The sequence below is a fragment of the Mustela erminea genome, chromosome 7 (assembly GCF_009829155.1).
Source record: "Mustela erminea isolate mMusErm1 chromosome 7, mMusErm1.Pri, whole genome shotgun sequence".
NCBI lineage: Eukaryota > Metazoa > Chordata > Mammalia > Carnivora > Mustelidae > Mustela > Mustela erminea.
Genome location: NC_045620.1, coordinates 64,275,768 through 64,299,057, shown reverse-complemented (window position 1 = coordinate 64,299,057; position 23,290 = coordinate 64,275,768). Strand labels below are relative to the sequence as shown.

Below are 23,290 nucleotides of genomic sequence, written 5' to 3'. Positions count from 1 at the left end.
GGACAGCGAGTATTTCTATAAAACTGTTCATTGAGAAATAGAAACCAAAAGGCTTAGATTTGCTTCCTAAGAGTCTGTGAAAATGTTGAAGTTGGAACGAGGAAGATTCATTTCTTCAAACACTGATTTCCACCTGGAAGGTAAAAATCCTTCCACAAAATGCAAATTCAACTGATGATGTCTTTCCTACACTATTGCTCAAGTCTCTCATTCTGAAAAGAGAACCATGGTGAGGTGTTGGGGAACTGAGGTTCTAACTGAAGCTCGGCCCCTGACTAGCTAAGGCTAAGGAAGCCCCTTAAATCTCTGGGCCTTACTTCATAAATCAAGATTTCTCTGGCGCTCCTGTGAAAAGTAATAAATAACTAGTCTCATGATGTGCAAACACTGTTATATATTATTCCAAAAGGTTCTCGTTTTCTGTGTCGATGATGGCATGAACCTAGACCTCTACTGTAGTATTGGCTCAGCCAAAACCTCTTTGGTACTATTGAGCAACAGAAACAAATGAAAAATATCCCAGCCTAAATACAATGGTCTGGGTTTGCAGTCCTTTTTTCAATCATTTGTTGCAGATGGAGCCAAGGAGGAGGAATGATGGAGTTCACGGTAACATGAACTCTTTGCTGCTGGAGAGAGAAGGAAATCTGCTTTCGGTCCTGAGAAGTCCAGCATGAGTCCATAGAGATCGTGATGACTTCTCCACTCCCAGCAACTCAGCCCGTGCACTTTGATCTCGGCTTAAAAACACTCGTGTGTCCTGGTGTGAAAGGGACAGCAACAATATAACAGCTCTAGAATTTTGTGTTTTTCTCAACAGAAAGATAATTGTGGTGTCAAGTTCAGAGCCAGAGTTCGGTTTAAATAGTATATTTTCAAGGCCCTTCTCAAAGAGTTGTGATTCTCAGAGAATACACTTTGCTATATGGGTTGAGGTCACAAATTTTATCAAAGCCAAAAAAAAAAAAAAGGTCTAAAATAAAAAAAGGAGAAAGAAAAGAAAAGAAAGGAGAACCATTTTCTCTATCTCAAGTCACTTAAAGGGCCCATTCTGGGACTCATTCCAGGCTACTATGATTAGAGACCTGCCTGTTTGTAGATATCCACAGATAAACCCAGATAGGAGCACTCATGACATGTGCTCTGCTGAATGAGGCAAAGGGATTGATTTAGAGAGAGATGGCCTATTGAATGTGGATTCTTTGTTGCCGGCCTGGAACCTTGTAAGCATGCACCTTTTAGGCCCAGGACAGCCTTACTCCCCAGAGCATCTATCCTGTCTTCTGGTGATAATTGTCCTGCCAGCTCTGCAGATTGTGGATATAGATTAAGAAAGCCAGCGAAAGTGGATTGAGTGCAATTAGAAACTTATCCACACAAGAACTGACCTGTGATTGCATTTACAGCTAGAATCAGGTGCGGAGGAGACACATTATAGAGCTCAGCATTCGATGTTGCGGAAGAAGAGAAATTCACTTTCTACTGTTGTGATTTCCAGGTTTAGAACATTTGGCCTCTGTGATACATGAATTCAGCACACCTTCACATGCATTGTGTAAACAGGCCACAGAGAAGTCAGACAGGCAGTGAGCTCCCTTGCCCTCAAGGGGTTTATGTTCAAAGATAACAAAGACGCAGATCAAAATGATGGTATAAAACCTTGAAGGAAGTCTCAGCAAAATTTTTTTTACCAGGGTGTGATTAATGTTGGTTCTTCTATTATGAATTCTTTTAAATAGAAAACAGAGGCTAAACCTTTAGTGTGGATCGAAGGGAGAAGTAGGAGAGACAAGATGCATAGAAGGGATACTGGAGGAACCAAGAGAGGGAAGAAAGGATGAAGCAAAGCAGGCGCTCCACTAGGGCCATGGCTGTGCTCTGTCTGGTTCTGGTGGTCCTGGGTACATTTAAGGGAGGCGGTTCTTTCCACTTAGTATGTACTGGGGCTAGAGAGGGAGTGTTCAATCAATCATCAGGCACCAAGCAATTGACCACTGTCTTAGTGTATGCCAGCACAACAAAATGCCATAGATTGGGTGGCCTTAACAACAGACATTTATTTTCTCGCAGTCTGGCAACCACCCACTGGAGCTAAAGACGCCCCAGAGGCGTCTTTTCCTACTTGCTGTTGGAGAGATGACGATTAACCAGTATGTAGCCCATGAATCTTTGCAGGATTCTAGAAGCATTGTGCCCGGCCATTAAGCAGTGGAGCAGAGGAGGGAAGAAAGCATGCACAGAGAGTAGAGGGTGCATAGTGAATGCTTTATAAACACTCTGAATGGGTGAAAAATAATGACCTCTGACTTCTTTGTGGTTCTTAACTCATGCTGCCACAAGATCGGTTATAAGGTCCATGTCACACTGTGATATGAAAGTATTAATTGAATAGGGGCAATCAGAATTTCTATGTGAATAATGACTTAGAAATAATATGCTGCCCATTCAATAATGGAATGGGGAACCAGTGCTTTGCTGGGCTACACAGTTTCCTCGGCAGGGTCAGATTTTTTTTTTTTTAACTGTGAGTTACATGCATTTTCTGTCCTCTTTTAATTCTTAAATCTGATATGAATTTCTTTAGAGTAACTTAAGAATAAGGAAGAAAATTAAGGGAAGGAAAAGATATGATAGGTGCTAGTATTACCCTTTGGGTTTAATTTTTGACTTCAGATAGATACCTGCATCAGCTCTCCTCTTGAATAGGAACACTCCCATTATATGGTGAGTGCTGTGAAGTGTGTAAGCCTGACGATTCACAGACCTGTACCCCTGGGGCAAATAATACATTATATGTTAATTTAAAAAGATTAATAAAAAAAATTTTTTTTAAACCTGAACCTAAGAATGTGGTTTAAGGTGAACCTATCTGTGTCAGTTTCTTAGTCTTGATAAATGTTAAGATGGTGACAATGAGATAAACCAGGCAGAGGGTATCCAGCAACTCTCTGTACTATGCCAGCAACTTTTTACTCTTCCATAATTCTAAAATTACTCCAAAACTAAACATTTCTTTTTAAAACCTAGGTATGTATGTTTTACAGTGAACATATTTGAATAAGAAAGCCCTTAGCTTTCATTTTTAGGAGCATTTTCTCAGTGTTTCTGCAAGTAAATGTTCATTTAAATTTGACATCCCGAGACACTGATGGCTAACCCTACATTAGTGTACACATCAAACAGGTCCCCAGCCGATCATTTAATGTTCACTTATCTGCTATCGAATCAAAAGAAGAGGAGGATTTAGAATTATCTGGTTTTTTTTTGGAATGGCCCCAGCACTAAAGTAAAATAAAATAAAATGAAACGAAATGAAACAAAATAAATCTCTTAGCATTTTCACTAACCAAATCATACTACATCTCATAATAAGTTATTTGGAAGTTTGTGTTTTATATAGGTTTGCCGTGTGGTATATTCGCAATCATGTAAGAGTGTCTAGTGGTTACTGTATTAGAGGCTGTCCAAACAAAATTGCAAAACTTTTCTCCAAAGTGTGATAATTCTTGGCTACACTAGTAAACAGTTTGACATGTGTTTAAACATGATTCAGTTTTCTTAAAGGTATGTCTAATGAAGTGTGTGACTGTATAATGGAAGAGACGGTATTTGATTTTTAATTTTTATGTTCATTTCCTCTGTGTTCTCTGCCCATTTGAATTTTTTTTTTTTTAATGAAGAGGTAACAGAAAAGTGTGTCTCTGTCTGTATCACTGTGCTTACCGCATTGTTTCAGTAATGTTTTTGTACCCATCTTAAGTCCTAAAGAGTGAACTCCTTGAGAGTAAGAAAGGTGGCCTCAGTATCTCACCCAGTTCAGTCCACCGGAAGGATTCAGTAAATATTTGTGTGAGTAAATGAATGAATGAATGAAATCACTTTCAAATGAATTACTCCCGTTTCAAAGAGGACCAAGTAACTGCCTCTTGATTTGCTCTCTTTCCTGCCCTTATTTTAAGACAGCCTCACAGTTTGGGCTGCTTTTTATCATTGCTATCATTCAGCTACGTACACTCACCTTTCAGATTCGTAAAAAGTATTTAAAAGAAAGAGAAATTGTTCGTGTTTCAAAACCTATTATAATGCATTTTCAAATATGTCAGACACATCTTTGTTAAAATTAAACCAGGGATTGGTTTTGAGCGAATAGCCCTATATCCTTACAGATGCTGTGGATGGATGCATCTAAGCTGCTTATTATATTGATGGGTTTTGCTGCTCTGCAGCAAATGAAAACAGGCAGCTGCTTCCTCCATCAAAGCAAAAAGCAGCCTGAGTTTTTATTAACTGAGCGTTCATTTCTTCTATTGCCAAAATTCTTACACAAAACAAAAGAGCAGTTTTAGCACATTATTGCTTAACTAGACATGAACAACTGACAGCAAGTGATAAGCCTGTCTGCTTTTCACAACTGGTAATCATTTTTGGAATAGATGTTTTAATATAGTTGAATATAAATTTTGTAATTTACATCTACAATGGTACGTAAATTTATAGATCCAGTTTGTTGCAGGAGAATGAAGGCTATAATCACAAAAGCCTTTCCCAGTGTTGTTTAATTTTTAATGACTATTTGAAAACTGGGGAAGGAAAATGAAATCAAATTCATTTCTTTAAAAAATACAAAAAGGTGTTAAAGACAATCATACAAGTTGGTCGGAGCCATTTGTGGATGGCCCTGACAGAGCGAGACCGCTGTGTTTACAGGCAGGACGTGCTTCGCACTCTATTTCCACATTAGTTGCAGTGAGCTGCCCAAGTTTGGGCAGCGGCAGAAATTTCTGGAGAGCAGACCGTCATGCTTCCTTTGTATCAATGAATAAGGATGAGCAGGGAGACCAGAAGGACAGACCCAGGCCATTTTGTACAGCTGAGCTTCTCTGCCAACTCACATACATAATTTTTTAAACCGTCTGAATATCACACATTTACTTTCAGATAGGATGGCAGAGAGAGAGGGGTTTGTTTAAAATGGGTTGAAACCACCTCTGCATGCTGAGATGTTGCCATGTTTACTGAGTCAATTTGCCTAATGGTGTTTTTCCTTTTGGAACTTACTAATGGCGATTCCTGCTGTAAGACGGGGTGGGCGGTCCTCCTCCCACCATCCCATCACAGGCCTGAGGGGAGGAACGGGGAGGAAAGGCAGTTTTGAAACATTGGAGCCCACCCCTTCCAAACAACACTGCTAAATAATTAAGTTCTGCCTAACAAGACTAATACCAGGGCCGTTTAATAAATGTGCTCTGCTTTGGCCCCTGTATCATGGACCCCCAGAACACCATTTTCTTTCCTTGCCTAAATGTGCCAAGCACGTAGTTCACCTGGAATGCAAGGCTTTCTGCTTGTTTAGAATCCATTTCTCATGTTTACCTGGAAGTGAGATGAAGCTGGACTCCAAGGCAGAAAGCTACTTTAGAAATCGAGTTCACAGGGCGCCTGGCTGGCTCAGTCAGTAGAACATGCAATTCTTCATCTTGGGGTTGTAAGTTCGAGCCCCATGTTGGGTATAGAGGTCAAAAATAAAAAAGTTTCCAAAATAAAATCTCGGGGGAGAAAAAGGAATCAAGTTAATCTATCATAGGTGACCAAGGGGGAATTTCACTCTCCTTACTTTGGTATGCCATGTAACAAGTGTGTGTTTGTGTGAGTGAAGGGACTCCTTGCCTAAGATAAAGAACAATGACAATTATGTCTAATATTTTCTTCTTCCACTTTATTTGGCACACTCCTGCTTCCTCATGACCAAGACACAACACAGTCCTATTTTAAAAGGGGAAAAAGGGTGACTTCATCAAAATGATAGCCTGATCACCCCACTCTGAGGACACTGGGCACAGCAAGGTCTTGAAGGAGAGGGTTATTGGGAGTAAAACTGGCAATGAACATCTGCCTCCTTTTTTCTTTCTTTTTCTTCTTCTTCTTTTATTTTTTAACTATGAGAAAGATGTGCTGGGTTTCTGGGGGAGCCCAGGCCATGTTTATTCTCTTACTAGGAGCTGTCTGGGTCCAGCCTTGACAGAAATAACTGTTTCACTTTCTGATATCCTCTCTGACTAATGGGGTTGGAGCATTATCTGGCCTAGGCCCAGAGAGATCACACAAGGAAATGTCCTTCTACCTGTGCTTTCAGACTTAGAGAAAATTTCTTCTGCCCCAAAGGTAATTTGTTACCCTGACAAGGAGGAAATATGAGCAAAAAAACAAGAAAAAGGAAGAAAGCAGCATTTATCTGAGAACAGTGCTCCATATCGAAGAAGAAAAATTGTTCTTGAGGAGGTTGTCTGTTATTAATATGCTGGATTAGCTAAATAAAAACACTATTGCCACTAGAGTACACAGATTTTGAGCAGTCTCTCTTCTGAAGCTGTAAGATTGAATTAACAAAGGCAGTGCCAATTCAATTAAAATAGACATGTTAGGAAGGCTTGACTTCTGAGACCATTTTGAATCCTATCTAAAATATTTCCTGGCAAGGGTTTAGATTTGATATTATTATATTATTTAGATTTGCTATTATAGTACAAATAAAATATCTAAGGGAATCTAATTTCTTTAAAATGTTGTCTAGAGCCCACTGATAATTTCATAGCTTTACAGCATTTGGAAATGCACAGATATAATGATCATAGCCAATGGATTTAAGAATTGGAAGAACCCTCAGAAATCAATTCAACCCTTCCATTTTATTCTTGAAGCCAGAGCCCAAATATGATTTGTCCGAAGTCCTAAAATTAGTTATTGATGGCCATGAGAACTAGACACTAGTTCTCAGGATTTCAGGACTCGCCATCAGGGTTGGAGCAATATAGGGTAGTGATTAAGAAACTGGGCCCTGGCGGAACAGCTGGGTGGCTCAGTTGCTTAAACGTCTGCCTTTGACTCAGGTCTTGATCTCAGGGTCCTGGGATCAAGCCCCACACCGGGCTCACTGCTCAGCGTGGAGCCTGCTTCTCTCTCTCCCTCTGCCTCTTCCCCCTGCTTATTCTCTCTCTCACTCTCTCTAAAATAAATAAATAAAATCTTTTAAAAAGAAAGAAAGAAAGAAAGAAAGAAACTGGGCCCTGGCGGTTGAGCATTTGGGCTTAAATTGTGGGCTGTACCACTTCAGCTCTGTGTGCTTCAGTAAATCTCATTGTGCCCCCTTCACCGGCCATAATAATAGTACCTCCCTTACAGGACAGTTTTCAGGATTAAATGAGATCATCTGTATAAAGCAAACAGCCCAGCGTTTACCAAGCAGTGAGTGTCCAATTAGTGATGCCATTAATAGTAATAACAACTAGTACTGAGTACTTATTTGGTCTTCTAATTCATTTGATCCTCCCATCTACACTTACAGGGTAGATAGTACCGTTACTTACAGAGAAGGAGATGGTGTAAGGGGAGCATAAGTGATTCACTCGGCTGCTAAAGCTAATAAGTCCCAGAGCTATCTTCCAGGTTGTCTTTGCTGTAGGAGGCATGCAAGCTGACCGTGGCCGTGGTTGTAGTGCATCCTGTGTATTCCCTTCTCTTGGTGCTGCTGCAGTGTCTTCCTTGTCCCATCTTCATTTCTCATCGGTCGCTTAGCTGCTTTCCTAGAGTCTGCTCTAAAACCGGCCATCCGATGGAAGGCTGGAACACACTCTCCATAGATTATCTCCTCGTCCCCACCACAGAGTCGCGATGAAGCTGGGATGCCTTTCATCTTTCCCTTCCCTCAGGAGGTATCAGAAGTAAAATTTAAGTTTTTAATCTCAATGCATTTTTATTTTTTTATTTATTTTTAATATTTTATTTATTTATTTGACATACAGAGATCCCAAGTAGGCAGAGAGGTGGCAGAGAGAGAGAGAGGAGGAAACAGGCTGCTTGTGGAGCAGAGAGCCTGATGCGGGGCTCGATCCCAAGACCCTGGGATTATGACCTGAGCCGAAGGCAGGGGCTTTAACCCACTGAGTCACCCAGGTGCCCCTATTTTTAAATTTTTTATAGTTAACATATAATGTATTGTTAGCCCCAAGGGGTACGGGTCTGTGAATCATCAGGCTTACACACTTCATAGCACTCACCATAGCACATACCCTCCCCAATGTCCATAACCCAAATCAATGCATTTTTAAAAATCAAACCACACCCGGAAATGGGCCCATCTTGTAGTCCTAGAGGAATTTATTGTTGAAATACTTGGGTAATTTTTTGTGCCCCCTTCTCTTCCTTCCACGTGCTCACTGGGTGTCATTCTTTTAGTGCATGTGGCTTCTCCAGGAATAGGAGAAGAAACAAAACTGCAAAGCAATTCATTTGGACCCTTGTTTTCATAATCTAGAGGATGGCAGTATAAGACACAGGCTCAGGTTAGAGTCAGATTACCTGGGTTCGAATGGTAACTTCATGACAAAATATCTGCCTGATTTGGGAGAAGGTTTCTCAACCTCTCTGTGCCTTGATTTCCTCATCGACCTCATAGTGTCCGGACAGCAGTCAGCATTCAGTTCATGTTAACACGCCAGCATGGGGGCGGGGTGGGGGGGGGCAAGCTTCCACCTGCTCTCTGTGCTGGGCAACGCCAACCCCCTTTCACCCAGATGTGCTGGTGTTCTCTGTGATCTGGCTCCACAACCAAAGGGAAGCCTGCCCTTAATAATTTATTGTGCAGAACAAGTCTTTTAAAGGATCAGAGCAGGAGGACAAGTATAGAACAAGCTTTGTCCATTTTTATGGAATTCTTGCTTACAATCAGTTTTCAAAGTTCCCACAGCTAGGGTGAGCTTTCCCAAAAGTCAGTTTCAGTTTGATTTTGCAGGCTATCAATTAGGAATCATAATCTCCCCGAAACTATCATAAAAATACAATCAAGGTTGATAAAATTTCCTGGATAGAAACAAGTCAAAATAATACCACTGACAAATAGGAGTTATAACCGTAGCTCACGTTGTAAGAATTTCGCTCCGTGCCAGGCACTGTTCTAAGTGCCTTACGTGCATTTTCTCATTTAATCCTCACAACCATGCTGTGAGTGGGTACTTTTACTGCGAGCACCCAACAGCGGAGAGAACTGAGACATTGCCCAACAGCACCGGCTGAAGTAGCAACACGCCTCCCCTGGGCATCGTTATTGTTGATTTCATTATCTTCTGCTTTTATTTATGTCTTCATTTTTTTAAGAGTTTGTTTATTTATTTATTTGAGAGAGACAGAGAGCACTAGCAGGAGGAGGAGCAGAGGAGAAGGGAAAGGGAAGGGGGAAAAAGAATCTTAAGCAGACTCTGTGCTGAGCCAAGCCCGACCTGGGGCTTGATCTCATGACCTTGAGATCATGACCTGAGCCAAAACCAAGAGTTGGAGGCTTAACGACACCCACATGCCCCTAACGTTTTATTTTCTTCACAACATTAAGCACTGTCTGGAATCTCCTTGTTTATTGTCCGTTGCCCCTCTTGAAGCTATTTGGGCAAGGGCTTTGTTTTAATCACTGCTCTATCCCCAGCTCCTAGAATAGGCCTGGCTGCCAGTAAACGTAAGTTGAACGAAGGGATGAATGAGGCTTAGAAACTTTAAGGAGCTTGCCCAAGGTCACGACCATCAGCGCCAATGTGCGAGCTGGACTCTAAGTCCGGAGCATGAGATCTGGTTTTTTATTGTAACTGTTTATAGCTTGAAGGCTTCCTGGACGTAATCAAACCCAAGCCTAGTATCTTCCCAGTGAGGATCCTAAAGCCCAGAAAGGCTAAATTACTTACCCATGTCATACAGATTATTAGTGAACGAGCCAGAATCAGACCCCAATCCACTAGTGGGTGTTTTTTTTTTTTTTTGTGCCAGGAATCCAGCCTCCTCACTTCATATAAAGTTGAGGGGAAACCCTATATGCGTTTGCTATACATCATCCACCTGCTTACTCATGACACAAACCTAAGTCATACTGGATACTTTCCTCTCTCTGACCATCCCCTTCTTCTAATTAACTAGTAAGTCTTGTCAGTGTACTTTCTAAGTATAGTTCATACCTTTTCACTTTCACCTTTCCTCCTCTCTGCGAACCATCACCCAGATCACCATCAGCACTCACCTAGGTCATTGCAGAAGCCTCCAACCTCGTTTCTCCCCACCACCTCTTGTCCCTCTTCAGTCTGTTTTCTTTAGGGTAGTCAGACTTAACTTCTGAAATGTAAGTCTGATCATAACAGTCTGCTGCTCAAAATTTATCACTTCTATTAAGATACGATTTGAAAATCTTAACAGGATTTTGAGCCTCTGGAATCTGGCCCCTAGCCACTCCTCCAGTCACCCCACTTTCTCGTGTATTCTGCGGCTCCACTGACCCTGTTTCCATTCCTAGAATATCAAACTGTTCTCCTCTTCAAAACTTTATCTCCTGGGGCTCCTCTAGGATGGACCCTCCCCTCCACCCATCCCCTTCTTCTTCCTAACTTGGCCCTTCGTTCTCTGGGTCTCGGCTTGCATGCCATTTCTACAGGGAAGTGTTCTCTGATGGACTCCTCCCAACATCCCTTCCAGCCAAGTCAAATCCCCTATGGTATGTTCTCAGAAGTACACTCTATTTTTCCTACATAGCCTTTATTACAATTATAATTGGGCACATCATTTGAATAATTGTTTATTTAATATCGCCTTCTCTCACTAGATGGGAGCTCCAGTGACCATGTTGTCTCATTCCCTGCTGATCCATAGGGCCTGAAACGTACTGGTGCCCCCCAGATATTTATGGGGTATTCTGTAGTTCTCTTTTGGATTTCCACTCTGGGTTGAAACATGAGTGCAAAGCAGAAATGTTTAAGGAAAAGGAGGCAGAGGAAATGGAAAACAGAGGAAATGGAAGACAGTGCAAGAGGTTTACATACCCATTTCACATGAACTGCTTTTCCTTTTAGTAACACCTGCCAATGAATATCTTCTTCCAGAAGACTTAACAGCTTAGCTAAGGGTGTGGTGGCCTCCCCATTGGAGTCTCAGATTTGGGAGAGGCCTTACTTCTGACTTCTGCATGATGGACATGATCCTTTCTTTTGAGGAGGGTAAAGAAGACTGCTGCGTGGGTAGATATCAGTTGATCAGAGTAAAACCATCTCTGTGCTTCCAGAGCTGGGTGTGTTGCCCCCAAGGGCCAAGTACAAGCTCTTAGAGTGAAAAGCAGGAGTCAGTAGTCTGCTGGTCGGCTGCCATCTGACAAATTCTCAGGACTTTCCTCTAACATGAACTCTGGAGAAGCAAAAAGATCTCAAATGCAAGTGATCTAGGAGCAAGGATTAGAAGATCTCTAATCTCAGTTAGAGATTTAGGTCTCTTAATATCTACATAGTTAATTTTAGGGTGGTTCAGCCCTCAGGTTAATAATGGATGTATTGTTGGTTTCCAGGTTAACTGTAAAACTTGGCATTTAAAATAATTCTATACTAGCTACTTAACAAACAACAAAAAAGTGGCTGCATCCAGAAAATGGATCACATTGGCAACTTCTCCCCCCATTATTGCTACATAGACAGCTAGTTTTTCTTATTTTCGTGTTGGCTGGCTACAGCTTTCTGAAGTTTGTTAGATCTAGCAGACCTGTTCTGACAGAGGCATCCGGAAGGAAGCAATCCTTTGTTTGAAAGAAAATGGAATGAAATCAAATGACCATGGAAACCCAAGTATAATATACTATTCTTTTTCTTCTTCCAAACAGAGGTCTTGTTTAGTTAATGCTTTATGGAAGCCCAATGGATGAAGAAAGACTTTTCTCCTATGAGTTAAACTAACTCAATTTATATAGAAAGCACTAAAGCTTTTTTTTAAGGAAGCTAATTTTTAAGAAAGTACCCTAATTCATGACATGTGTTTAGGAAACAAGTTATCTAGAATAAGTCATTAATTAAAATGTCTTGTGATGCTTTTTGGGGGGACCAAAACTGTAGCAACTCCAAATGCCGCTATGGGCATTTTTCTTTCTCTATCAAGTGATGTCAATAATATAGTGGAAATACCTGTAATTGATTGATAGAGCCCTATGATATTATTAATGGAGTATAAAAATCTTGAGCATAAGAAAATCTTCCCTACTAGTGTCATTGGGTTGTATGTCCTTCTAAAATATATTCTCATCATTTTTCCAATGAGTTTCTCTTTGTTTCATGAAGTCCTTCTGGTCACTGTTCTTCTGGGATATATACTGAAACCCCACCACCACTCAAAGTTTCAAGTATTTAGGCAAAGAAATGTACTCTGTGAGAGATAAGAATTGTTATAATGTGTCTTGGGTTCTAGAATTAGCCCATAAACAGTTACATTCAAAAGACCATACATTTCTGGATTTCAGGTAAACTCGGAGGTTGAACAATGCTTTAAAGTCACTTCCTTCCAGAAACCTCAGTAAGCCACTATAAAGAAGATGTTTTTAAAACCTAAGCCCACAAGGACGATAGAATGAGGGGACATACAACAACATAATTTTGGAAGCTGGGAACAAATGGATGAGAAGTCATTGACTCAGCAGATATGAGAAAACTGAAAACCAAACCAATTCATACTTCTGAGACTTTGAAAGGCTCAGAAGTTGGGGCATTTGTACAAGTAGGAGTTGAAGGGGGCTAAAACAAGGAAGATTGATTGAAAACTGTTTGAAAACTGTTTGTAAAGTAGTTACATACCTATTCCAGACTACTGAGTAACTTCTTTCTCTGTACTCCCAAATGAAAGAGTTTTGTTCTACAGAGAGGGTTAAACCGAAGGGTGTTTGGTTGAGGGACACCAGGCACAGCTGAAATCAGACAGCGTACCAGAAGCAGGCTAGAGAGACTGGGTGAGCCTACACAAGAGCCACCTCCACTCCACTCCATCCCCCAACACTCAGCCAGCTTCACTTCCAACCAGCTTTTTATCTTTCTATTATTATGTTTAAGCAAACATCAAAGAATTACCAGATATCTGAGTAAAGTTTTAATGTGAAAGGTACCAAAATCAATTAACAGGAAAAAGCAACATGAAGAAAATAGACTATGTAGGAATAAGAAAACTTAAAAGAAACTGTAATTAATATTTTCAAATAATTTTTTAAAAGATTGATTCATGAAACAGGAAGAAGATGCACTAAAAAAGAAATATTCAGAGGACTACCAGCAAAAATAGCATAAGTGTAGGGCACCTAGGTGGCTCAGTCAGTTAAGTGTCTGACTCTTGATTTCGGTTTGGGGTCCTGGGATCAGGTCCCATACTGGGTTCAGCACTCAGGGGAAAGTCTGCTTGTGGATTCTCCCTCTCCCTCTCTCTCTGTGCCCCTCCTCCCACCCATTTGTGACTCTCTCTCTCTCAAATAAACCTAAAAAAAAAAAAAAAAAGCATAAATGAGAAGTATGAGTTGGAAGATAAAGTTGAGGAAATTTCCAAGAAAATAGAAAACAGTATGAGATAAAAAGCAGGAAAGAAAATATAAGAAAATTAGAGGACATGTTCAGGAGATTCAACATCCAAATAATAGGAACTCTAGGTAAAGAGGACAGAAAGTAATCAATGGAACTTCCCAAGAAACTTTTCAAGATCTGAAGAGCATGGAGTCTCCAGATTGAGATTACCCACTGAATCATGGAAGTTCCCAAATATTCACCTCCATGCACTTTTTTTTCAAGAAGCTACTGAAGGATGTCTTGCACTAAAATGAGGAAGTAAACCAAGAGAGGAAGACAAACAGTAGAAGAAACAAGAGATGCAATACAGGAGAAGGACAAAAGGGAGTCTGGAATGGTATGAAAATTGATTCTAGGGTATCAGCTGTGCACCAAGCACAGGGGGCATTCAGTCCAGGCTAAGGCAGGTGGGAAGGCACCAAGAGAGAATTCCTCATGAGGTGGATAGAATACCTGATGTGAATGAATGTACTGAGAGGGCAAATTTGACAACTGGATTTTGAGATTGAATAAAAAACCTTAGCAAAGGAAAAAAAAATAGACAATTATAAACTCCACATGTGGGGAAATTATACATGAGAGAAATAGCAATCACAGTTTATTACATGACTCAGTATTATTTCCTGGTCATAATGAAATTGACAATGACTCTATATTACCAAAATTATAACATCTATAATTGGAAGATGGTGATGGTGGGTGGATAAGGAACATAATGTGTGTGGTATGAGGTGAGGAGTATAGATGAAAGGGAAAGAAGCTTATCTTCCATAGTGAAGGGGCAATAGATAATACCTAAAACTGAAAAATCAAGAAGTGACAATACAAACATATGTGGAAATATGGAGGTAATTGCCAGACACATCAATTAAAAGAATTATAAGTAGCAGTTTCTGAGAAAAGAGAAAGATTGAGTCAGAGGGGCTGGGTACTAATCTTAATCAAAATCATTTGTCTTAATCATTTTTTGTCTTAGTCATTCTCACAGAACTCAGTGGCTCTTTAAACTCTGTATAAGTTCTTTACAAATAAAATCCTTTTTTTAAAAAAGACCATTATAATTCTACATAGAAATGAGAAAACTTTTAAAAATAATGGCATTATTTTTTAATTTTTAATTTTTTGTTAACATACAATGTATTATTAGCCCCAGGGGTACAGGTCTGTGAATCGCTGGGTTTACACACTTCACAGCACTCACCATAGCACATACCTTCCCCAGTGTCTATAACACCCCCCCCAACCCTCAGTTTGTTTTGTGAGATTAAGAGTCGCTTATGGTTTCTCTCCCTCCTGACCCCATCTTGTTTCATTTTTTCCTTCCCTACCCCCCAAACTCCCCACTTTGGTTCTCAACTTCCTCATATCAGGGAGGTCATAAGATAATTGTCTTTCTCTGATTTAAAATAATGGCATTATTAAGATGTAATTCACATACTACACAGTTCACCCAGTGATTTTTAGTATATTCACAGAGTTGTGCAACCGTCACCACCATTTTAGTGTATTTCATCACCTCTAAAAGGTCACTCCACATTTACTCTCAACCATCACAGCCCTAGACAATCACCACTGTATATTCTGTCTCTGTGAATTTGTTTATTCTGAGCATTTCATATAAATGGAAACATGCCACATGTGGTTCTTTGTGTTGGGCTTCCTTCATTCAGCGTAATGCTTTCATGTTCCATCTATGTTGTAGCATAAGTCAGTACTTTATTTCTTCTTGTTGCCATATAATGGTCCATTGAATGGCTCTACCACATTTTATCTGCTCATCAGTTGATGGATGTTGGGGTTGTTTCTGCTTTTTGGCTATTATGAATAATGCCGCTATGAACGTTCACTGACAACTTTTTGTGTTGCCATGTTTTCTTTTCTCTTGCGTCCATTCCTAGGAGTGAAATTATTGGGCCAGATGTTAATTCCACATTTAAATTTTTGGTGAGCTGCCAGACTGTTTTCCAAAGCAGCTGTACCATTTTCAATATTTACTCCTCAACCTCACCAGTGGTTGCTATTGTCTGACTTTTTGGTTATTAGCCATCCTAGAAGGCATGAAATGGTATCTCATTATGGTGTTGGTTTGCACTGAGATAACATTGGAAAACATAATAGATTGGCAAAAAATAAAATGGGTTGCCAAACCTCATCTTAAAAAGACTTTGGGGGAGGGCGCCTGGGTGGCTCAGTGGGTTAAAGCCTCTGCCTTCGGCTCAGGTCATGATACCAGGGTCCTGAGATCGAGCCCAGCATCCAGCTCCCTGCTCAGCGGGGAGCCTGCTTTCTCTTCTCTCTCTGCCTGCCTCTCTGCCTACTTGTGATTTCTGTCTGTCAAATAAATAAAAATCTTTAAAAAAAAAAGATTTTGGGGAAATAAACACTCTTATTTGGAGGTATAGTTTGGTATAAATGTTTTGGAGGATAGTCTGATATATCACAGTGTGATAGGTACTTAACCTTTGACCAGATTTCCCATTTCTGAGTGTATTTGACCTATAGAGAAAAAATCCTAGTTTGGGGGGAAAATGTGTCTTCATGGTACCACTGTCTATAATCTCATAGGACCAAAACCTCAAAATAACTTGAACGTCTCTCAAGAAGAAATGGGTTAAATAAATTATGATGCAAACATCAAATCAGGCAGTCATTAAAAATAATGATGCAAGGGGAAGCCTGGGTAGCTTTGTTGGTTAAGTGTCCAACTCTTGATCTCAGTTCAGGTCTTGATCTCATGGTCATGAGTTTGAGCCCCGTGTTGGGCTTCATTCTGGGGCATGGAGCCTACTTAAAAAAAAAAAAAATGATGCAGGTACACTTTTACTGTCATTGGAAGTTACTCGCTACATATTGAGTGGGGCAGAGTCAGACTGACAAATACCTGCATAATAAGATCCCGTTTGTGTAAAGTATCTTTGTGCTTCAGAGAGCTTTTTTTAGAATGATGTCCAAAATGTTACTAGAGGTTATACACTAGTGGTGTAATTTAAGGTGATTTTATTAACTTTGTTCTACGTATTTTTGTATTTAATTTAGTTAAAAATCAACCTCTATAATTTTTTGAGAAAATTATAAAACTCTTTTTAAAGACTATTCATTTAAAAGTCACATTTTTGTACTTAATCAAAGCTTGAGTTTTAGTTAAATACCCTTCCCCTATCATTACTTTTTTAAACCTCAAAACCATCTACTAAAGGCATAAAGAAATTCATTATGCTGATGATTATATATACTTGGTGTGGAATAGTGTCTTGGGCTCTTCCTTCAGAGAATTTTATTATATACTTTATTCTTTACAGAATATGGAGATATAACGGGCATTAGGACTTCAGGGTTGTAGCAAAGTTCATGCATGGGAACAGGACAAAAAGGTTCTCCATCTGTTCTGGTCTTTGGGATAATGATCAGGGTCCACATATTCTCTCTTCTACCCTTTTATCCCCTCCAGGAGAATAACATTAACAACTAATTTTTCTTTGAGTTCATTATGAACAGTTCTAAAGACATTTCATGTATTTTACTTATTTAATGCTCACAACCATTCTATGAAGTTGATACTACAATTACATTATTTTACAGATGAGGAAGCTGAGGCACAGAGAGGTTAGGTAAACTATCCAAGGTCACTCAGCCAGGGAATGCAGCCCAACAAGCTGGGACTGGAGCCCAAAGAGTCTGGTTCCAAAGCTCCTGTGATCTTAATTGCTATGCTCCACTGCCTTTCTGACTTTCTTCCTAAATATGACTCCAAACACTTGCTGGTTTACTCTGTTCTCTCCCAAATTGTCACTTCTACCAGAAATACCATGGAGGCTGAGCTAGTTTACACTTGGGCAGACTTCCCTGCTCCAAATGCTTCTCTGGGGTCTTTGCTGTTCATCTACCACTGATTCCCTTAGGATTTTACTTACCATTTCTTTGACATCCTCTTCTCTGAAATGTTGAAATGTTGGGATTTCTCATTCTTTGAAGCTGGAGATGCATCTAGGAGGAAAAAAAAAAAGTCACATTAGGTGTTTCAACTTTGCATCTGGACCCACGAGAACAGAGTTTAGTGCGAAGGCGGAGAACATTCATTGCTCTTTCCCAGGACAGCGGGGCCTTTTCAACCCCAGGTGGAGCAGGGTGCTAGTGTCCCGCCTAACCTTTGAGTCTGAACCCTTGACGAAAACCCAGTTTTTATAAGGCTGTGGTTTATTCCGATCATAGGAGTGATACATATTCGTTGAAAAGATCTTTGGAAAATACAAAAAGTGTAAAAAACATCAAAAGTACTTAGAGCCCTATGACCCTGTGATAACCGCTAGAGACTATCATTTCCAAGCATGTTTGTATTTTTGTTTAAGGCATTCATATTCATTCATGAAGATTAAGTCCTCAAAGGAAATGATTTGTAAGTGATGATTTTAGAAATTGCCCATCTATGGAGTTTACTGCAGAGGTTGATGGTTAAATTTATTTATTTATTTAAATATTTTATTTATTTATTTGACAGGCAGAGATCAGAGAGGCAGGCAGAGAGAGAGGGAGGGGGAAGCAGGCTCCCTGCTGAGCAGAGAGCCTGATGCAGGGCTCCGTCCCAGGACCCTGGGATCATGACCTGAGCCAAAGGCAGAAGCTTTAACCCACTGAGCCACCCAGGAGCCCCGATGGTTAAATTTAAAGATGTGGCAAAGTTGGTGAAACTTGAATTTCTTAATTTAAACCTCCAGTTTGATATTTCTAATTGAAAAAAGGAAATAATTGTGTGTATTTGAAAACATTAGGACAGAGTCAAAGAAAAAGTTTTAATGACCTTGGTAGTTTTCTTTGCTCCTTACAAGTGTTTTTTCCATTTATTTTTGCCTCACATGAACTGCATATACATTAGGTCTTCAACTGGTGTTTATGAATTGGCTGAGAAGAAGGTTCACATGTGCAAGATCAGCTACCTGAAATACCATTAAAATTGAACTTTTAGTATTTGTAATTTTGGTTGTTGTTTTGCTGTCTTGTTGTAATAGAAATTTAGTAAAATTTATTTGGGATATTTTACTGTTTTCTGGGAAAAAAGCTATCATCGACAAAAAACCTCATTTGATATGACATATTACAAGTAATAATTATGTTAAGTTTGATTCAAGTTGAAACAGCTTGTACTGAACATTATTTTTAAAAGCCATTTCTTAAGAGAATGATTATAGAGAATGATTATAGAACAGACTCCTATAATCGAAAAGTGTTTCCTCTTGTGTTTTCTAGGCATCTGGCCATCTGAAGAGGTTTTGGCTTACTATTGCCTCAAGCACAGAAACGTATTCAGGTACAAAGCTGTCCTTAAAAAAATACTTTTTAGTGATTATGAGTATAATATCTGCATATTAAAGATTGCGATGATTACATTCTTCAAATTAAGTTGTTAAAAAATATGTAAGAAAGAAAAGAAAAGGAAGAAAGAAAGAAAGAAGAAGAAAGGAAGGAAGGGAAGGAGGGGGAAGGAAGAAAAGAAGAGAAGTTCATGGTGAAAACATGTTGCTTCTGAAAAGAAATCTGAATTGCCTTTGGGTACTAATACTGCACAAAAAGCACAGCAAGCTTTTTGCTATATGTCAAAGGCTTTTGATTTCCACTCAAGGCATTTTATTTCACTTTGATTTTGGGGAAACAAAAGTGAAGCTCCAATCAATCCTTACTGATTGTGAAGGTCAAAAGAAAAAAAAAAAAAGAAAAGAAAAGAAAAAAAAACTACAATAAAGACATTCTTTAAACTTATGCTAGGGAAATCACTACAGAATATTTGATAAATAAATACCCCCCAGCTATTATTTAAATATGCCATCCCACTCCTGGTTTTAAAGGTATTTTATAGACCTAACAATATGTATTTGTAAAATATAAATTACTGTTACAGATTCATGCTACAGAAATAAAGGTTTTCAACTGTCAGTGTGCAATTATAGATCAAACCCATGGATGAGATTTAGGAAACAGGAAAAAAAAAAACCACCTCCTTTTATTTAAAAATTCTAAAGATGTTTGGTAAATCCAGCAAATATAGGTTTTTCATTTTTAATTCTCATTTTATAAAAGTCACCCAACATATGCTTCCTGAATAGCCCATTATGATTCCAGACAAGTCATTAGTGATCATGGTGTGTGTTTTAACAATATGTACTTACAAGATTGGGTCAATAATATGTATTTTTTGAAGCTCCATGGGTTCATATTTACCAACCAGCCTATAATTGCCTTGAACAACTAAATACTCATTAAGTGTGTTTCGGAATAGGAATGTCCTTGCTTGGCTTCTCTTCCTCTTCCCTCTCTTTGCCCGCCCCCCTTTCAGTTCTCTCCTTCTCTCTTTTTCTTTTCTCCTGTCGAGGTAATAAACTTCCCAACCTGGGAAGAAGGAGCGATCTTAAGGTTGAAGCGTATAAAATGAGCACAGGGCAGTATTGACTTTGGGCCACAGAGCTGCTCTGGGAGTCTGGTATTTGCTCTTCTCCCTGTGCTTAAGCTTCACTGGAGCTCCAATCATCGAGCAGTGGTGTAGGGTAAGAATGTCACACGTTGAGGGCTGATATTTAGGCACAAAGGGGAAGGTGAGTGCAGAGTAGCCCCCTAGACTGTCAGCTTTAACTCTGAGCCGCTTTACTTTTGAGCGGTGAAGTCAGAGCCCCGTCATTGCTTTAGCCTCAGTTTGCTGGCTTAACCATATTATGTCCCTGCATTGTTTATTCACTGTGTTGTGTTGGGGTCAGTTGTGATTTAAGTGTTAATTGCTAAATGCTCTTTGTGTAATTGTTCTTTATGGGGGCGGTTCAGCTTTCCAAAATGTTTCAATTTGGTTTCGAATTTTTTTTTCAAAAATTTCAAGATTGCATTTGTGTGTGTGTGTGTGTGTGTGTGTGTGTGTTGTGTGTATTTGACTAAAATATAGGTATATACACACTCCTATATGTTCTTCATTTACTTGTCTGTTTTTGAAGGAATGAATGTGGATTAACAGTGTTACCCTTTCCTAACAATTATCTTTCGCTACTCTAGCTAGTTTAGTTCTAAAAGACAGCGCCATTGACAAGGGAAAAAAAGGGAACCTTCTCAGATTTTTCAGCTCAGCGGTGGTAATGTTGCAGTGAACACTAATGAGGGAACCCCCACTGATTTGCCTGCTTTGTGACTTTTCTATTTCATAATTATTTTTAAAACGCAAAGCAACATGAGGTAGCCTAGTCATGTCTCTACAACTTCCTGGTAGCGCCGTTCTTACCGCAGATGGCAGTTTGTTCTTGTAACATATATATCTCTCTGACCATTTTCATCTAATTTGTATGGGTTCTACCATTTCTTTTCTCTCTTTCAGGGACCTTGCTGTGTGTGAGCTAGGGGGTGGCATGACATGCTTGGCTGGGCTCATGGTAGGTCTTTTCTCAATTCCAATCCCATTCAGAGGGAGGAACAAAAGGAAAAATGTTCCAGGGCCTCCAACTGCTGGGTCAGAGAACCGTCAACAGCATCAGCTGCGGTCAAGCTGCCGGGTCTTGAGAGACCTTCTAGATTGACTTACTTTCGGATCATATTGATTTTATGGTTGCCTCGATGAGCAGAAACATTTTACCTCAGTGTAGTCAATATCGCTTGTTGTGACATTCCAGGCCTCGCACGGTCTTTCTTTGCCATAGCGAAAGCATTTTTTTTTTTTTTTTCAGATTATAGTCCCATTTGCTAAGATACAGGAATAGCCCGGCGAATCACAGTTGGAGCACCATGATATAGCTGCTAATGTTTTGCCTGCATTATTACACCAACAAACATGATCCAGAGCGCTCAGTAATTAGATTCTTTTGAATTAGATTGGCCATTCAGGAACGTCGTTCCCCATTCTCTGGGTTCTGAGTCATGTATTCAGGAGATATTATGTAGCAGCACAGTGCATTAGACAAGTTTTTATGTCTCTACAAATAAAAGCATATTGTTACACTGATTGGCATTTGACAAACCTGTCGCTCTTACACAATGTGTCGAGGTTACAGCCCAATGTGCGAGCATGTCAAAGCTCACAAAAAAATTACCCTCACAAAGCCATCTGCCTGCAATGCAAAGTTATATGAAGGGCATCAGGCAGTCAGACAGAAGCAAGCTGAAAGGCAGAGTGACAGCCTTGTATGATGGCTCTACCAGATAAACAGAAGCCCACAAATGAAAGCCTCTCAGAATACCATCATCCGCTGTCACAATGCAATTACCGAACAGAATGATAGCAAGATAGAGGCTCCCGCAAATGGAATGATAAAAGTATTGACTGATTTGATTGAATGATTAAAATAATGCAGACATAAAATGAAAAAAGATTGAAGATTGTTACAGAGAAATAGGTGAGGAAGCATGATACTGAAGGCTTGTCACTCCTGTCTTCACTTCCACACAGACAAGCATATTTGCTCATTGTTTGCTGTGCTCCTTTTTTTTTTCAGGTTGCTATTTCTGCAGATGTCAAAGAAGTTCTGTTAACTGATGGGAATGAAAAGGCCATCAGAAGTATCCTTATTCAGATAGAAAACGGGTTTGTTGTGCTCGTTCCTTTTTCCCGGCTGAGTAACAATTGATATAAAGAAAGACAGCATGGGGTATTAAAAAAGAATCCCCCCCACACACGTGATAAGTAATTAAGAAAAAGTAGGAATATATGGACTTCATTTGGCGACGACTGTTTTTTCTTTTAGTTCGATAGATTTTTTTTTTTTTTTTTTTTTTTACGGTCACTTCTTGTGAAAGGAGCCCACAATTTGTGGACCACTCAAGGCAAAGAGAACAGTTGTTTCAGAATAATTTTCAGGCATTCCTGTCCTTTTATTGTCACTGAAATTTCCCAGTATGAAGTACACGATTGGATATTTATTATATCCACTATTGCTTGCAAAAACTAACTTCCGGCATCATGTTCATCATGGGTTTGATCTTTCCTGGGTTTGATCTTGTGCGTCTGTGCTAGGTCGGATGGGACCTACTCTAATTGTCGAGAGGTTACCTATAGCTCCCCACTGGAAACTGCTATCAACTTTCCATTATTTCCTTTTATTTAGGATTATAAAAGCAATCTCTCTTTTTTTTCTGCTATGCTATTACAGTTCCAAGCCCATTATATTAGATTATGCTTTACTAATATGTACACAGAGTTCCTGAAAATTGAACTGTACTTTAACTAAGAAAGCAAGCATAATTTGTGGCTACTTTAGCAATCGAGCTGATTTGTTCAGGCGCAGTTAGCAGCCGTTAGAAATTGAGAGAAGTGGAAGATATATTTGCTTTGGGTTTTTGGTATGCCTTACATTTACATTATGAAGGAGGCAATCTGCTTATTTGCATCTTAGACCCTGAAAATGCCAAAGCAGTTTTCGATTTTTGCGGCTTCTTACAGAAAGCCCCTTTTTGATTTTCTTTTTCTACCTTGGCTCCACGATCATTTAAAAATAAAATTTGCAGCAACTCGATCAGGCTGCTCAAATAGAAGAAAGGAGGTACAAGAAGCACAGTAGCTAATATTGTTCAGCGGCACTGGTGTGCTCTGCAGAGCCCCACCCAGCTAATTGCCTGACAGACTTAAAAAAAAAAAAAAAATTTCAGGAAGGAAAAACAGCCAATCACAATCCTGGCCTTTCACACAAGGGAAAGAGATCACAAAAGGTGCTTCCTTTTTTAAGATGCAGGATTTTAATCATGATCTTCAGACTGTCGCAAGTTTCTCAAAATATTCCCGGAGATGAGCCGATGTTGTTTCATTCACTCTGCTTTATTCTGAGTTATGCCTCGCACTGTATCATTTCACTGTGTTCCTCCTCCGCATGTCAGGGAGCACAGAGAGCGAGAGGAAGGCAGGTATGCTGGCTCAGCCCCAGTGGATGGTTTTTTTTGTGGGGGGAGGAGGG

General features: G+C 39.7%; 1 protein-coding gene across 4 annotated transcripts in view; it reads left to right on the top strand.

Moving 5' to 3' along the window:
• The window catches only part of CAMKMT (calmodulin-lysine N-methyltransferase), a 379,952-nt gene that overhangs the window by 300,395 nt on the left and 56,267 nt on the right, over nucleotides 1-23,290 (top strand). For 3 of the 4 annotated variants that reach the window (XM_032351875.1, XM_032351873.1, XM_032351874.1), the window contains exons 4-6: nucleotides 18,627-18,687; nucleotides 20,728-20,782; nucleotides 21,839-21,902. In XM_032351875.1, coding sequence (XP_032207766.1) covers nucleotides 18,627-18,687; nucleotides 20,728-20,782; nucleotides 21,839-21,902 — 180 coding nt within the window. The remainder of the gene's footprint in view (nucleotides 1-18,626; nucleotides 18,688-20,727; nucleotides 20,783-21,838; nucleotides 21,903-23,290) is intronic. The other variant, XM_032351876.1, reaches the window with a different exon arrangement.